We start from the raw sequence: 14,882 nt of genomic DNA, 5'->3' as shown, positions 1-14,882 counted from the left end.
GAAAATGTCGATAACGTTGCGTTTTCAGGTCTAAATAACATTGAACAGTACGTGCTTTATAGAACAGGAAGCCGACCTTATCAAATGTTGCGAATTTATTAAACTATATACATTTGCTTCATAATTAGGTCAAAAATTTTTTTCTTACCAATATGGGACTATTACACAAGTGTTTAATGTGCGTGTTGTTGTACAGATTAGAGGAAAAAGTGTAAGTAAAATGTTTGATTTACTATAGTAGTGGATAATTAGTATCAATTCAAATAAGGTACTTTTGGTAATTGTTAATATGCTTCAGTTACTTGTAGTAAACCTTTTAATCACTATAGTGCTGGATAGATTATCCATAGAACGGAAACTTTTAAAGATGTTGGCATATTTCCTGTAAAACTTAAATAAGTTAATTGACAATTTAATAAAATATATATTTTGAAAAATCTTTTCTTTGGAGGATTCAAAACGAAATTTGTGAAAATCGCAAACCAGTAGCTGGTGATCGAAAGAATCCCAACTTCTACAGAGGATTAAGTATAATCCTGACTTGGGTATTCCATACTGAAAAGTATTCCACGGAAAAATTTGGAATTTGGAAAAATACATGAAAATATTGGATATCAAACTGGCTTGGAGAAAAGTATAGGAGTTGGGTCTGAAGTACATCTAGCCTTTGTCGATTTAGAGAAATCATATGATAACAGTCCCAACATTTAAATTATGGAAACATGGCTTCAGCTTGCTGCTTTGACCAATCAAAAACTACGAACAGTGCTGTGATTATTTACGCAAATAACGCACTTACCTTTTTAACCCTACAAAATCAAAACTTTTCAAACTAAAATAGAAACGTCAGAACTTTAATGTTGATGGTAAGTCCACAAGTGCACCACTTCCACAAATCTCAACACAGTGGTAAGCTTGTGATTGGTCAAAAAACCAGCATTCAGCTTGCTGCTTTTTCTTGATCAATTGCAAACAACAAATAGTGGTGTGCTTTACGCAAAAAAATTAGTCAACTTAAAACCATATTAAAATCCAATGAATAAAATCGAAATTTCCACGGACGTCATACAGCTTTATCCTTCTGTGTTATCACGGAACCCCTATAAAAATTAAAATAACTAATTTACACTAAAACAACAGATTTTTCCTGTATAATTTACAATATTTTGCAATTAAACAACAGAAAAAACGGTGACGAGAAAGTCAGTCGTTACCATTATGTACAACAGACTGGTTTGCTATTTACTGCTTATCATAAAAACGTGCTCCACCAGTGATTTACTTAATAGCAGGTAGGCTAAGACTATACTAGTTTAAACTGTAAGGGTTTATTAAATTTTTAGTCGCGGTTATAACTTGGATTTGTTGCCCTTACCCTTAAATGTGTATTGGAACGTGCCGTCATTTCAATGCAACCCCAACAAACTAAACTTCACTGATTTACTCGACCGGTATGGGATTATACATAACGAAAACAGCTCCTTTAGGGGTGAAGTTATTAACATTCTCTACGATCCGGGTAACTTTCCTGCTATCCTCAAACAGCACAACAAACCTTTTATAAGGTATGTTCAAGCAGTTTTGATTTAAACATGTAAAAAGACCATTTTGAAGAAATGGAGGGGTGCCACAGGCAGGAAACTTGACAAACCATCTGGATATTTATAAGGAAATTGTGGAGAAAGTCATTCCTGATGAAGATTTTTCAGGTGAGAGTTTTTTATAATTATTCCTAAATTTACTAATACTTTTTTGCCTAGGGATAACAATTATAGACTTTGAGAGTTGGAGACCAATTTATAGGCAAAACTGGGGTGTTCTGGTGGAATATAAAAATTTATCAGAAGACATTGAAAGGCAGACTCATCCACTTTGGCCTGATAATTGGATAAAGAAAGAAGCAGCAAAAAGGTCGGTAGTAACACTTTCCTCACTTGTGAGTAAACCAACTATTTCAGGTTTGAAGAGGGAGCAAAAACATTTATGGAAAAAACTTTACTCCTATCCAAAAAGCTGCGTCCTTATGCCAAATGGGGCTATTACCACTACCCTTATTGTTTCAGTAGCAAAATGGAACGGAATTGTCCTAAACAAATTTTAGAAGAAAACGATAGGTTTACTGGCAATAATTTGTCTTAATCAGAAGCATTAGACGTGAAATTTTTAGGATAACATGGCTGTTCAATCAAACTGACGCACTTTATCCTTCAGTTTACTTGCAAGAGTCTCAAACGTCTGAACAGAGAATTGCCCACATTGAAAATTCACTAAATGAGGCGTTTAGAATAAAGAATAATGTGAATAATGAAGTGAAAATACTCGTTTACTTTTGGTATAAATTCCAGGATACTGGAAATTACATCTCGAAGGTGAGTAAAATATGTTTTAGTGTTATTTTATACTAGACACAATATTAAAAATCTTGGATCTTCCGTATTTTAACAAATTTACAATGGGCCTATCCCACATATCATAAATTTTTGTTTTAATGACTGGAATCGAAAGAATAGGATAAAAAAAACTAATTTTTCATATTCTTGAGGAAAAAATTATGGTCGTAAATGTTCCTACATTAGTTTGAATTTGTCCATTAAATTTAAAAGATCTGTTTTGGCGCGCATGTGACGTACGTAATTCTGGGCGATTTTATTGGCTGTTGCACGCCAACTGTTTCACTTCTTGTCGCTGATTGGCTGATAGTGTAGTACGTCACCGGCGGCGGGCGTTTAAAACATGAGATTAATGTAGTTTTTATCATCATTTTTTTTCTATTTAGACTTAATATTTTTGAAAACAAAAAAATACGGGTATAATATTTTCAATCCGTCTTTGTAGTTATGAAATAAAAAAAAATTGTGGGACAGGCCCATTACTATTAAAGAAACTCCTACCTTATCATTTGAATTGAGTCCTGCAAATGGCAACATTTCTCACGTAGCTAATCAGGTAATTAGAAATTGAACAAAATTAACGATTTATGTACAAATTTGAAACTAATATGCTGACGTATGTATTGTTTTATCAAAACAAAATTAACAAAACGTGTTCTCAGGCAACGAATAATAAAACAATAACCGTCTGAATTCCTTTATTTTGGAAGGGGGCCCTAAACTTTAGACTTTGTGTATATTTCTACAAAGTTTTTTCTATTTCTGAACGAATTTATCAGCAATTGAAGTTTAAACGCAAACCAAGTGCGCCAAAACGAAAAATTTCGGTCTAAGTGCCGTAGGTGTATGAAACCACTATAAACGGTTTTTCTAAGGTTTAGGACACATTGTAGTATTCTCTGGCAATTTTTAGAACAATACTGTTTAAAGACTTTTGCCCATTTTAAACAATTTCTCTACGATTTAGGACTCTTGTAAACGCCTCTGACGATTTTTCGAAGTTTTAAGACAGTTGTATAGTCCTCACTTTTTAGGAGGTTTTCGATTGTATTTAGAGGCCTCTAGCCATTATAAATGGTTTCTAAGGTTTAGAGCACTTGTAGAGACAATTTTTGTTTTGTTCTGACAATTTTTTGATTTTATTTTAATTCCATTTAGAAACTTCTGTTCATTCTAAACAGTTTATTTACGGTTTAGGACTCTTATAAACCCTTCTGACAATTTCTAAGAGGTTTTCGATAATATTTAGTAGCCTTGGCCATTATAAACAACCTTTCTAAGAGCTCGGATATTTGTAGAGGCTTTTGGCCATGTTAGACAATTTTTCTCTGGTTTAGGACACTAGTGTAGTCCTCTGATAATTTTTAGGAGGTTTTCTCTAGTATTTAGAGACTCTGAAGATTATAAACGATTGTTCTAAAGTTAAGGATATTTGTAAAGGCCTCTGACCGTTTTAAACAATTTTTAGGAGGCTTGCAAGACTTGAAGACCTCTCTGACAATTTTAAGAAGGATTTCGATAGTATTTAGAGGCGCGTCTGACCATTATAAACGATATTTCTAAGGTTTAGGACACTTGTAGAGTTCTGTAACAATTTCAGGGCGTTTCAATAGTATTTAGAGGCTTCTGCCCATTTTAAACAATTTCTCGAATCTTTAGGATTTTTGTTTGAAATAGTATCTAGAGACTGAAGATTATAAACGATTGTTCTAATTGTGAAAATGTACTAATAAATTTGTAATAAATTAAGGAAATTAATAATCACTAACATTTTCTATTGAATTAAATCATTTTTTCTTGAATTTTTTGCCCACATTTATTTTGCAAATCAGACTTGATTTTGATTTTGATAGTAGTTTTGAATAGTACTAATATCAGCAAACCGATAATTTTATGATTCTCAATTATTTTAATAAGCTTTGCATAATAAAATAAAAGACAGTTCACAACTCATTTACTTAAGAGAAACTCCCTCTTCAAACTTAAATTCCACCATAATGACTGACATTCTTAGAGCTTTCATGGGGAAATGAAATAAAGATAGGCAACCATTGACGCTAAAAATAAAATTAAAGATGTCCGAAGGTCGAAAAATCCTGAAATTTATAACAATCTGATTCCATACATTTGCACCGCTACTTGAAGAAAAACTATTTTTTTTTATTTTAGGAACACTTATTTCCTCCTTTGGTGGTACTGTCCTCTTATGACATAGACGGTGTCATACTATGGGGTTCAAGCAGTGACGTCAACTCGAAATTAAACTGTGTAAAGCTGTACAACTACATTGAAACCATTTTCGGTCCGACTTTCGTCCAATTATAAGTAAATAAATCGATATATAGGAGGTATTAGTGCAAATATTCGAAATACTTTTATTATTGTTTCTATGTTTACAACGTCTAATGGTTTAAGTCAGAGTGTTACTTCGCAACTTATAATACAAACTTGATGTGTAAAACGATTACACAATCCAAACTTAAAAAGATCACAAAACTAAGTAACAACTAGCAAATAATTTAAATTCTCTAAAATTTTCTATACATTACCGGCTGAGATTGGCCAAGTAGATTTGCTTGAGATCGGTTTTTGGTGTGTTTTCGAACAGCGCAGCCCTGTTTTGGCCCTCGCCCTTCTTCACCCAGTGGCCGTACACCCTAAAAGCGCAACCGTCGACGACCTAAAGCAAAACAATGTTCGCTAAATCCAAATTGGTGTTACAAAACTTACTTTTCTAAGGATTTTAATTCGGTAAGGATCACATCTAGCTGCTTCGATTGATAGTGGTTCCGGAGTGAAACGAAGCCGTTGTATTCTAACCATGGCTCGTACAAAGAGAATAGCCAGTTTAAACTTTCTTCTGGCGTCAAACTTACTGGTTTGTAGTTTCTGCGGAACAAATTGTGATTGTGATACAGGCCAATCAACGAATCTTTGCATGCACGTCACATCAACATGAATTAGTTTAGACATATGTTTCACCTGTAGTATGAAATGCTATTTAGGTAAAGAGAAACGTATGTCCTACGTCCTGTTTGCAATTTGAGTAATTACAGCAACAATATATTGCTATAGATGAATGTCTTATAATAATTTCAGTAGATAGTTTCATTAAAAAGCAAACTAAACACTGATAACTAGAGTCCGGATTAAAATGCACAAAAATCGTGAAATTTTCATTTTCCTCAAAAAAGTTTTAAAAAAGCACAAAACTCTTTCAGAGATGCAATTTCTTTTTTCAAAATGGTTTAGAAGAACGGAAGATTTTTGACTGTTTTGAAAACTTTAAAAGTTTTTTTGAACTACTTGAGAGCATTTGGAAGGTTTTTGGACTGTCTAAACAGCATATTAAAGGTTTTGGAATGCTTTAGAGGCATTTGGAATCTCTTACACGGTTCACCAAATTTTTTGGAAGCTTCTAAACTGCTTTAATATCTTCTGGGAGCTTCTAGACTAGTTGAAAAGCATTTGGAATCTTTTAGACTGTTCTAAATGATTTTGGAAGCTTCGAGACTATTTTGAAAGACTTCCGACTGCTTTAGAAGCATTTTGGATTTCTGTAGTGTTTTGAAATATTTTTAGACTACTTTAGGAGCATTGAAGGTTCTGGACTGCTCTTAAGACATGTGAATTTGAACTTTTGGAAGTTTTTAAACTGCTCTAGAAGCATACGGAAGCTTTTAGACTGCCTTGAAATTTTTTAAGAGCTTCTAGACTAGTTGAAGATTATTTGGAAGCCTTTAGAGTGTTGTAAAAGCTTTTGGAAGCTTCTAGACTATTTTGAAAGGCTTTAGAAGCATTTTGGAGTTTCTGTAGTGTTTTGAAATCTTTTTAGACTACTTTAGGAGCATTGAAGGTTCTGGACTGCTTTTAAGACATGTGAATTTGAACTTTTGGAAGTTTTTAAACTTCTGTAGAAGCATACGGAAGCTTTTAGACTGCCTTGAAATTTTTTAAGAGCTTCTAGACTAGTTGAAGATTGTTTGGAAGCCTTTAGAGTGTTCTAAAAGATTTTAGAAGTTTCTAGACTATTTTGAAAGGCTTTAGAAGCATTTTGGAGTTTCTGTAGTGTTTTAAAATCTTTTTAGACTACTTTAGGAGCATTGAAGGTTCTGGACTGCTTTTAAGACATGTGAATTTGAACTTTTGGAAGTTTTTAAACTGCTCTAGAAGCATACGGAAGCTTTTAGACTGCCTTGAAATTTTTTAAGAGCTTCTAGACTAGTTGAAGATTATTTGGAAGCCTTTAGAGTGTTGTAAAAGCTTTTGGAAGTTTCTAGACTATTTTGAAAGGCTTTAGAAGCATTTTGGAGTTTCTGTAGTGTTTTGAAATCTTTTTAGACTACTTTAGGAGCATTGAAGGTTCTGGACTGCTTTTAAGACATGTGAATTTGAACTTTTGGAAGTTTTTAAACTTCTGTAGAAGCATACGGAAGCTTTTAGACTGCCTTGAAATTTTTTAAGAGCTTCTAGACTAGTTGAAGATTGTTTGGAAGCCTTTAGAGTGTTCTAAAAGCTTTTAGAAGCTTCTAGACTATTTTGAAAGGCTTTAGACTGCTTTGAGAAGCATTTTGGAATTTCTGTAGTGTTTTAAAACCTTTTTAGACTACTTTAGGAGCATTTGGAAGGTGTTTGGACAGTTTAAAGAGCCTTGAAGCTTCTGTACTGCCTTTAAGGCATTTGAAACCTTGTAGACGGTTTTAGAAACTTTTGGAAGCTGTTAAACTGCTTTAGAAGCATACGGAAGCTTTTGAGAGCTTCTAGATAAATTGAAAAGCATTTGAAAGCTTTTAGATGCTTCTAGGCTGCTTTGTAAGCTTTGCAAGGCATTTTAGAGGTTCTATACTGTTTTGGAATGTTTTTATATTTTTTTTAGACTACTTCAGGAGCATTTGGAAATTCTTTGGTCAGTTTAAATTTGTAAATTGATACTTATTCATTTTGCAACATGTTTTTGTTGTTCAGAAGCTTTCAATATCCCAATATAGCAATTTTTTGTCAAAGCAGTTATAAGTTTAGTTTATTTTTAAAAACTTGAAAAGCTTGTTTTGTAACAAACTAAAACCATATAAAAATAGCAGTAAATAAGCACAAAAAACTAAAATAAGTACAAAACGAAGAAAAAAGCAAAAAAGGCATCAACAAAATCTGTCAAATAACGCGTTTTTGCATAAATCGTTCACATTAGATGTCAAAGGTTGGTTGCTTTTATTATTTACAGAAAGCAAATTTTCTAGAAATCCGGACTCTACTGATAACAAATTAGTGGTATAGACAAGTAAAAAAATTAATGAGGAGGTCGTCAACCATAGTGGAATTTAATTGAAAATACAAGATGGTCCACCACAAACCACCAAAAATATTTTTAAAATGTATATTCACCCTGTATTGTTTTTAAAATGTATTTAGTGCTTAACAAAATTGCTGATTCTCTGTAAGATGGAACAAATTATTTATAAGCTAATACAGGGTGACCCATAAACAATACTGTTCTTTGACAATAGTGCTACACAGGTTGATTAAAAGAACAGCTTGAAAATATTTGTTATTGTACACCAGAGGTGCAACAGTGTTGTCAGATTACTTTTTAGTTGCTGTAGATGAAGAATTATTAAACAGCATTAAATTTAACAATAAAAAACCAACCACTCATAAGAACAAAGAGTTAGTTACAAAAAATATGTTATTAAGTCACAACAATCAGGATTACCAAAGCTAATTCGGAAATTATAGTCATCCTACGGGAATCTCTCCTCAAGGATTTTTTCAAAGTTGAGATGTCTTGATCCCACAGTTGCTGAATTGACAACAAAAAGTTTTAGATACAACAAATTAAACGGACTGACAAACAGTAATTTCTACGCCCTGTTTTACATTTATTTACACCCACAACTAACATGGAGCCAACAATTTAAAAGCTGTTTCAGAACAACCAATGATCAGCCGATGAAAATTAATTACTTACTACAATAAAACTTGCTTCTGGGTATACTGTGTCAAGTTTCTAAATTATTAATTTATGTGTCAACCAAAGTCAATTTGAAAAATATAATAAAGTAAGATTTTTAAGTATTAACAACAAAAACTTACCACAGACTGGAAAAATTCATGTTTCAAAGCTTGTTCAATGCTTATTCTTTGTTTGGGGTCTGTAACCAGTAACTTCCTAATTAAGTCTTTGGGTGATTCTATGACATTAAAAATTAATTAAACAAACTGAATTTTCTTTCCTGATAAATTCTAACCTGAGATATCCGTCCATTCGGGTGAACTAAATGAGTATTTTCCTTCCATAATATTGCGTAACATAACCATTTGTTTTCGATGCCAAAATGGTGGACACCCAACCAACCTAAACAGCACTATTTTAAAGAAAAACTGAAAACTGTATAATACAACCACTTACAATGTGTACATAATAACGCCACAAGCCCATCTGAAACGTTTAAATAAAAGTAAATAACTTATAAACAAACTTAAAGTACCTTAAAGTTTATACCTACATATCTACTTCAAAGGAGTAGCCTGGGGCATCATCAAACATGTTTGTTTTTAAAGTTTCAGGAGCCAAATACCCTGGTGTACCACACAAATCTGAAAATGGTAAACATTTTTATCAAAAAGTAAAGTTTAATGCTAGAGTAAGCATTAAGTAGGACAAGTTTCTATGTTTATGTGTAAAAAGAAATGCGGTTTTACCTTTATTCGGTGCAAAACATTGATTCAATGGAAATTAAAAAAATACAACATAAATTCAACTGATGCTAATTAGTTGGTAACTGTGTTATTGACACATGAGAAACCAGACACTTACAGATTTATTTGTTAGAAAAATAAAATTTTGAGAATATTTGTAGCTAATAAATGCGCATTTTAAAATTAACACACGAATAGTACTATACAGAGTTAACCAAACCGTCTATGAAAAGTTAATTAGGATCTAATATTTAGAGAAATTTTATATTTTAAAAATATTTTCATATTTCTGTCACTCTTTTAACAGGAAGAAGATATATTAACTGCTGATTATTTTAAATGGGATACTCTTTATTTTTTGCATTTTCAGATTTTACGTCAAATTCTAGACATATTTCATGTATTCGTTTCTGAGATATTTACCATTTTATGTAAAATTTTCATTCCCCAAAAGTTTTAATTTACCTATCAGGAAACAGTTTTTTCCTGGTTTTTATGCTTTGTCGTATTAAACAAGGTTTGTTCTAAGAGTGAGTGTTTAAAAACGTCAAAAATGACGATACAGAGTGGTCAAAAATTGGTCTTAAAAAATCAGTTCTAAAAAGGACATAAAGTTGTGCCGAGAGTTGTGCTTTAGTGTTCTAGATGTTTAAATGGAACCTTCTCTATTTTTATAGTTTTATCTGATTTCTCTGTTCTTATTAACGGTAATCAGGTTGTATTAGACCACTTATTTAAAAAAAATCTTCTAAACCACCCTGTCAAACCGCGTTATTGAAGGTTAAAGTAGTAGCTGTCAAATTAAATCAAAACTGTCTTTATGGTGGTCAAAAGAGTGGTTCAAAGGCTTTAAATTGATATGTATCGCTACGCCTTGCCACTCATTGTAAATAACTCATTTATTAGCAACATTTTGTATAGACTTTTATATGTCAATAGATAGCCAATAAAAAGGGCTTTCTAAAAATATGCCCACTTGTGTTGATAGATTGCTCTGTTTGGCCACCAGAGGGCTTTAATGTAAACTGAATGTTTCCTTGACCGTTACCACTATAATTTATTTAGACTTTTTTTTAAATCTGGCTAGGTACTAGTACAGCCCTGATATTTGGCACAAACTAAGCACAGTGATTGTCAAATCCAAGGCCGTAGCAATATTGTACAAAAACAAATCATCAAGGCCGATTTTCGCTTGCACTAAGTGGCCAAGCTAAGGCAAAAACTATTAGAAGAGTAACAATGTTGCAAGCAAATTTGACTCTTAAAATTATAATTTTCAAAAACAGTTTTTCAAGAAATTTCCAACCATTACGTCGTAGTACCCTCGTGGTAAAAGTAGGTCACGTGACCGTGTCTTTTGTAATTTTCGAGGGTCAAAACAGCCCTTAACTGGTCAAAAAGTGTTTCTGTTGCACCTCGTCACTAAACTGTAAATAATGTGCTTATTTGAAACTTTTTGTATAAACTTTTATATGTCAATGGATAGCCAATGAAATGATCATTCTATTGACGTATAAAAGTTGATTGGTTTGGGGTTAGGTTGCAGAATATTAATTTAATTGCCAGTAATGCCTACTAATTGCTACATTTTGTACACTATAATGCACCAGTGGCTTATCCCTCATGCTAATGATGTTAGAAGGGGCAGTCCTAAAGATAATATCAACATAAACACGTTATTTTGATGTTGTGGTATTCAATTTTGCATCTCTCCCTGCCTACAATTTTTGGTTAGATCAAAATTTTAATAAAATCGCAAAAAGGGTCTTTGCTATAATAATCAAAAACCAAAATTGATTTTAACCTAACATTATAAATAATAATGACACTGTCACTTGTGCCAAATGACTAACCAAAATATGCCAAAATCAACGTAAACAAACAAAGAAATAACAGCTGGAATGCGCGAAACTGTTTTCGAAACAGATCACCAGAGGGATCACATCTTTTATCTTGAAACACCACTCATCAACTATGTGAATATTTAAATTTTATATTAATTCAGGAATGCATTTTTTGATTTATGTCTTATTATTAAGAAATAGGTACTCTGTATACACCACACATTTTGTTGATAATTATTATTACTTAATGGTAATGTGGATATAAAACAGGACTACAAATTACATATTTGGTTGTTAATGGTTAATAAAAGCAAGCGGAATTTGATGGATAATTTAAAATCTCAGATATATACAGGGCTTCACAATAATAATGATGTACTTACAAAATAAGGTAGGACACAAACACTTTGTTTTCAAGATGTAGACTATGTAGAGAATGTCTAAATAAAAAACATCTTAGAATCCCATAAAAACAACTATTACAATTAAATCCAAAAAATGCCAAGAAAGTCTTAAAAATCTTAAGTTTTGCAGACACAGTTTTTCAGTCTATAGTTTTATGTCAGGTTGTATGTACTTTGTTTTTATCCATTTTAGATTAGATCTTGTGGCATTTGATTTGATGCATTCTTTATCTTCAAAAATAAACATTGAAACTTATCATATTTAATGTAGAAGCACAAACAAAAATATTACATAATATTCTGCCTGGATTTAATCTAGTTTCCTCTTTAATGCAATGTATTGTTAGGTTTAACTAATTCTTCTCTATTGTTTACATAAATCATAGGGTTAATATATCATATTTTGCAATATTTCTGTCTGTCAATGTAGTAAAAAATTTACCATGTAACAATTCTCCCTTCTCAACAATTTTCGCAAATCCAAAATCGGTAATTTTAACATTCAGATTGTCATCCAAAAGGATGTTTTCTGGCTTCAAATCCCTGTCATAGTACCATTGTTTACACCCTTTATAATAAAAGTTACAGCAACTTACCTATGGACTACTCCTTGTGAATGAATATACTGTACACCCTCAAACACTTGCCTCATAATATACCTAGTCTTTTTCTCACTCAGTGTTACCACTGAGGTGAGATAATCAAACAACTCGCCATGTTTGCATAGTTCAAACACTAAGAAAATGAAGGTTGTAGATTCAAAAACGTCTTGAAGCTCAACTAAAAGATTTCACATGTAAACTAACCTTTTGGGCTAGTTTGTTGACTTACTGATATATGGATGTCCAGCCACTAGTCTTAAAATGCTGACCTCTTGTCTTGTGGCTTCTACTGAAGAGTCATCATTACTGAGGTCAATAATCTTGGCTGCATACTCCTTGCCAGTTTCTTTCTCTATACATCGCCTAACAGTGGAGGATATACCTCTACAACAAACAAAAAACACTCCCTGAATTTCAGGAAGTTGGTATGATAAAAGCAAACTGACCTTCCCAGAATCTCTTTAGGTTCATATTTGGCATAGAACTCTTTGGCCGCATCTTTATCAGGAAGCTTATCATCTTCCTCCTCTTTGCTCATCCTCTCCCTCAATTTCACTGTCATTGATATGGGTGCCAGAGTTTCAAACTATAAATAACTCTAGAGTCTCAATAACTTTTAAAGGTTAATCCTGGAATCTCCGAATCGATTTAATTGAACGCGAGCCACTCAGTATCGTTCCATTTGTCGTCTTGATTTTCGTATTATCCAATCTGATTGCTGTCAATTAATTGTTAATTGTTATTTGCGTTTTTTGTGTACTCTATTTGAATGAAACACAAAAACATGTGTGGGGAATAACCTTTGTTGTCAAATGAAAACAAAACAACAGATTTCAGCTGTCAATTCAAAAATTCTTCAGTCATGTAAGAATATTCGTTTGTCTTTCACCGGATCACTAAACCACGTGCCTTCTCACTAGCAGCTTCTATTAGCTTCACGTGACCATTTAAGATAAACAACGTTCGGCAACTGTCACTTCACTAACTTGAACCATCAAATGTCAATGTCAGATAGAAATGGTTGTCAACTTTTTCGGTTGTGCTTTATCATCGGTGTACTAAACTTTATCCAAAAATAAGTCCCTGAGGTGAAAAGCCGTGTTCAAGGAGTTGTTTTGCTTTTTTATTTGAGACTGTTTAGATTAATTTAGGCTGGCAAAATGAAGCTAACGCTGAAGAACCTACAGCAGCAAAGCTTTGTGGTGGAGGTTGAGCCCAGCCAAACGGTGAGTGTTTTCATTTTCAGAGGGTTTCTGTGACTTTTCCCGGTTTTGGTGTTGCAGGTGAAGCAGCTCAAGCAGAAAATTGAAGCGGAAAAGGGACCTGACTACCCTTCAGACAACCAAAGACTTATCTATGCAGGTGAGTTTACTAGCAACACTGAGAGACCAAAAAATTGATTATTTTGTGTCTCAGGCAAAATTCTCAATGATGAGGCTGTGCTTTCTGAATACAACATTGATGAGAAGAAATTTATAGTTGTAATGGTGACGAAACCAAAAGTTGCAGAAAAGTCGGATTCTGGTGATGGATCTAGCACTCCTGCTGCAAGGTATATTTATAGTTTGTACACTCATGGCTTTTCCCTCTCATGTGTAGGTTTTGTTTGTTTGAACAAAGAGCTTGCATTTTTTGCCAGGTCACTTAATTTATTAAAATAAAAGATCTTATTATTGAATGAATTAAATATTAGTGAGAGTGAACTGATCTATAGCAAGCCTGCTACCACAACCACTGCACCACCAACCCCCACTACAACGACCCCAGCAGCTCCAGCACCACCCACTACAGCTCCAGCGCCAGCCACAACAGAATCACCAGCCAGCAACACCTCTATAAGTAGTGCTGCTGAATCAACCCTGCTTATGGGAGAAGAATACGAAAACATGGTAAAAAACATCATGGACATGGGTTATGCTAGAGACTTGGTTGAAGCAGCCCTTAGAGCCAGTTTCAACAACCCAGACAGAGCCGTAGAATATTTAATTACCGGAATTCCGCCCATGATTGACTCTGAGGTAGTATAGTTCAATATTTATAGCAGTTGAAGTAGTTAAGTTGGTGTATCTGTTCAAAGGTCAGTGACTCCACTGATATGTCTGGTGTGGATCAGAGTCAGTCTGATGCGGAAGATCCTTTAGCTTTCTTGAGAACCCAGCCCCAGTTTCAGCAAATGCGGCAAGTGATTCAACAAAATCCGCAACTGTTAAATGCCGTACTGCAGCAAATTGGGCAGACTAACCCAGCTTTGTTGCAGCTTATCTCACAAAATCAAGAGTCATTTGTCAGGTATTTTTTTATCTCATAAAGTAATAAAGACAGGAATTAACAGGAGATTCTTAGAATGTTGAATGAACCAGCTGCTGGAGCAGCGCCTGCTGCAGCTGCACCTCCAAGTGGAGTTGTACCCCCTGCAGTGGGTGGTACTCCCCCTGCTGTAGGTGGGGGTGGGGGGGTGGCGATTCCAATTCAAGTTACACCACAAGATAAAGATGCAATTGAAAGGCTGAAAGCACTAGGTTTCCCTGAGCATTTAGTAGTCCAGGTGAGTTGTTTTTATTTCGATTGAACCTATTCCTGATTGTGTGGTTTACTAGGCCTACTTTGCTTGTGAGAAAAATGAAAATTTAGCAGCCAACTTCCTGCTCTCACAAAACTTTGACGAATAATCTAAGCGCTTCAAGCCACAAAAACTAGTTAGTACCTTTTTCTTTTCTTAATAATGGTTTTTTATCACTCTGTCTTATACAGATACTGGTCAGTGACTATTGGTTTGATAATTTGTAAATACATATAAGTCAGTTGGATTCTTGTATAAGCTTTGAAGCAAATGAAATGTTTATCTAATAATTATTGGGTTTGTCCTTGTAATATAGTTATTATAATGCGTAATTATAGTCATTTCAACTTGACTTTATCGTTTTATTATCTTCAGGGTTAAGAAAT

The 14,882-nt window shown here is 33.6% G+C and overlaps 3 protein-coding genes across 10 annotated transcripts; 2 read left to right on the top strand and 1 right to left on the bottom strand.

Moving 5' to 3' along the window:
- Positions 1-56: 56 nt before the first annotated feature.
- LOC145726699 (hyaluronidase B-like) lies at positions 57-4,751 on the top strand. 3 transcript variants are annotated; one of them, XM_081975922.1, is made up of 7 exons: positions 57-211; positions 1,344-1,565; positions 1,615-1,709; positions 1,761-1,911; positions 1,959-2,114; positions 2,168-2,369; positions 4,560-4,751. In XM_081975922.1, exons 1-7 carry the CDS (start codon positions 153-155, stop codon positions 4,713-4,715), a joined length of 1,041 nt encoding a protein of 346 aa, XP_081832048.1. In that variant the 5' UTR covers positions 57-152; the 3' UTR covers positions 4,716-4,751. The 3 variants fall into 3 exon arrangements, with proteins under 3 accessions (XP_081832048.1, XP_081832047.1, XP_081832049.1); XM_081975921.1 differs by lacking the exon at positions 57-211 and adding an exon at positions 1,152-1,292; XM_081975923.1 differs by lacking the exons at positions 57-211; positions 4,560-4,751 and adding exons at positions 1,152-1,292; positions 3,859-3,995.
- Positions 4,742-12,753, bottom strand: PhKgamma (phosphorylase kinase gamma). Of its 4 annotated transcripts, XM_081975917.1 has the most exons (12): positions 12,383-12,519; positions 12,166-12,320; positions 11,931-12,114; positions 11,777-11,877; positions 8,894-8,984; positions 8,797-8,826; positions 8,636-8,742; positions 8,481-8,578; positions 8,356-8,394; positions 8,101-8,187; positions 5,121-5,279; positions 4,742-5,070 (listed from the first exon to the last, which is right to left on the bottom strand). In XM_081975917.1, exons 1-12 carry the CDS (start codon positions 12,496-12,498, stop codon positions 4,936-4,938), a joined length of 1,302 nt encoding a protein of 433 aa, XP_081832043.1. In that variant the 5' UTR covers positions 12,499-12,519; the 3' UTR covers positions 4,742-4,935. The 4 variants fall into 4 exon arrangements, with proteins under 4 accessions (XP_081832043.1, XP_081832041.1, XP_081832040.1 ...); XM_081975915.1 differs by lacking the exon at positions 8,101-8,187 and having other exon boundaries at positions 12,383-12,753; XM_081975914.1 differs by lacking the exon at positions 8,356-8,394 and having other exon boundaries at positions 12,383-12,753.
- A 195-nt stretch (positions 12,754-12,948) lies between these two features.
- Positions 12,949-14,848, top strand: Rad23 (UV excision repair protein Rad23). Of its 3 annotated transcripts, none has more exons than XM_081975918.1 (7): positions 12,949-13,162; positions 13,220-13,298; positions 13,353-13,575; positions 13,630-13,954; positions 14,014-14,225; positions 14,280-14,481; positions 14,534-14,848. In XM_081975918.1, the coding sequence occupies exons 1-7, from the start codon at positions 13,097-13,099 to the stop codon at positions 14,603-14,605; spliced, it is 1,179 nt and encodes a 392-aa protein (XP_081832044.1). In that variant the 5' UTR covers positions 12,949-13,096; the 3' UTR covers positions 14,606-14,848. The 3 variants fall into 3 exon arrangements, with proteins under 3 accessions (XP_081832044.1, XP_081832045.1, XP_081832046.1); XM_081975919.1 differs by having other exon boundaries at positions 12,950-13,162; positions 13,353-13,488; XM_081975920.1 differs by having other exon boundaries at positions 12,951-13,162; positions 13,353-13,488; positions 13,651-13,954.
- The last annotated feature ends 34 nt before the right edge of the window (positions 14,849-14,882 follow it).

This window comes from Ips typographus, linkage group LG3 (genome assembly GCF_016097725.1).
Source record: "Ips typographus isolate SLU linkage group LG3, UJ_Ityp_2.0, whole genome shotgun sequence".
Lineage (NCBI taxonomy): Eukaryota > Metazoa > Arthropoda > Insecta > Coleoptera > Curculionidae > Ips > Ips typographus.
This window is presented reverse-complemented; position numbering and strand designations above follow the sequence as displayed.

What these genes read in the sequence shown, in the direction of transcription:
- PhKgamma (XM_081975917.1), bottom strand. Translation starts at nt 12,498, where the DNA reads ATGACAGTGAAATTGAGGGAGAGGATGAGCAAAGAGGAGGAAGATGAT. An exon ending in GGCGTTATTATGTACACATT is followed by an intron (nt 8,743 to 8,796) that starts GTAAGTGGTTGT and finishes AGTGCTGTTTAG; the next exon opens with GTTGGTTGGGTGTCCACCAT. An exon ending in TAATTTCCGAATTAGCTTTG is followed by an intron (nt 5,280 to 8,100) that starts GTAATCCTGATT and finishes TTTGTTCCGCAG; the next exon opens with AAACTACAAACCAGTAAGTT.
- LOC145726699 (XM_081975921.1), top strand. Translation starts at nt 1,219, where the DNA reads ATGTACAACAGACTGGTTTGCTATTTACTGCTTATCATAAAAACGTGC. An exon ending in CACAACAAACCTTTTATAAG is followed by an intron (nt 1,566 to 1,614) that starts GTATGTTCAAGC and finishes ACCATTTTGAAG; the next exon opens with AAATGGAGGGGTGCCACAGG. An exon ending in TCCTGATGAAGATTTTTCAG is followed by an intron (nt 1,710 to 1,760) that starts GTGAGAGTTTTT and finishes TTTTTTGCCTAG; the next exon opens with GGATAACAATTATAGACTTT.
- Rad23 (XM_081975918.1), top strand. Translation starts at nt 13,097, where the DNA reads ATGAAGCTAACGCTGAAGAACCTACAGCAGCAAAGCTTTGTGGTGGAG. An exon ending in AGGTTGAGCCCAGCCAAACG is followed by an intron (nt 13,163 to 13,219) that starts GTGAGTGTTTTC and finishes TTGGTGTTGCAG; the next exon opens with GTGAAGCAGCTCAAGCAGAA. An exon ending in CTGAGCATTTAGTAGTCCAG is followed by an intron (nt 14,482 to 14,533) that starts GTGAGTTGTTTT and finishes GTGGTTTACTAG; the next exon opens with GCCTACTTTGCTTGTGAGAA.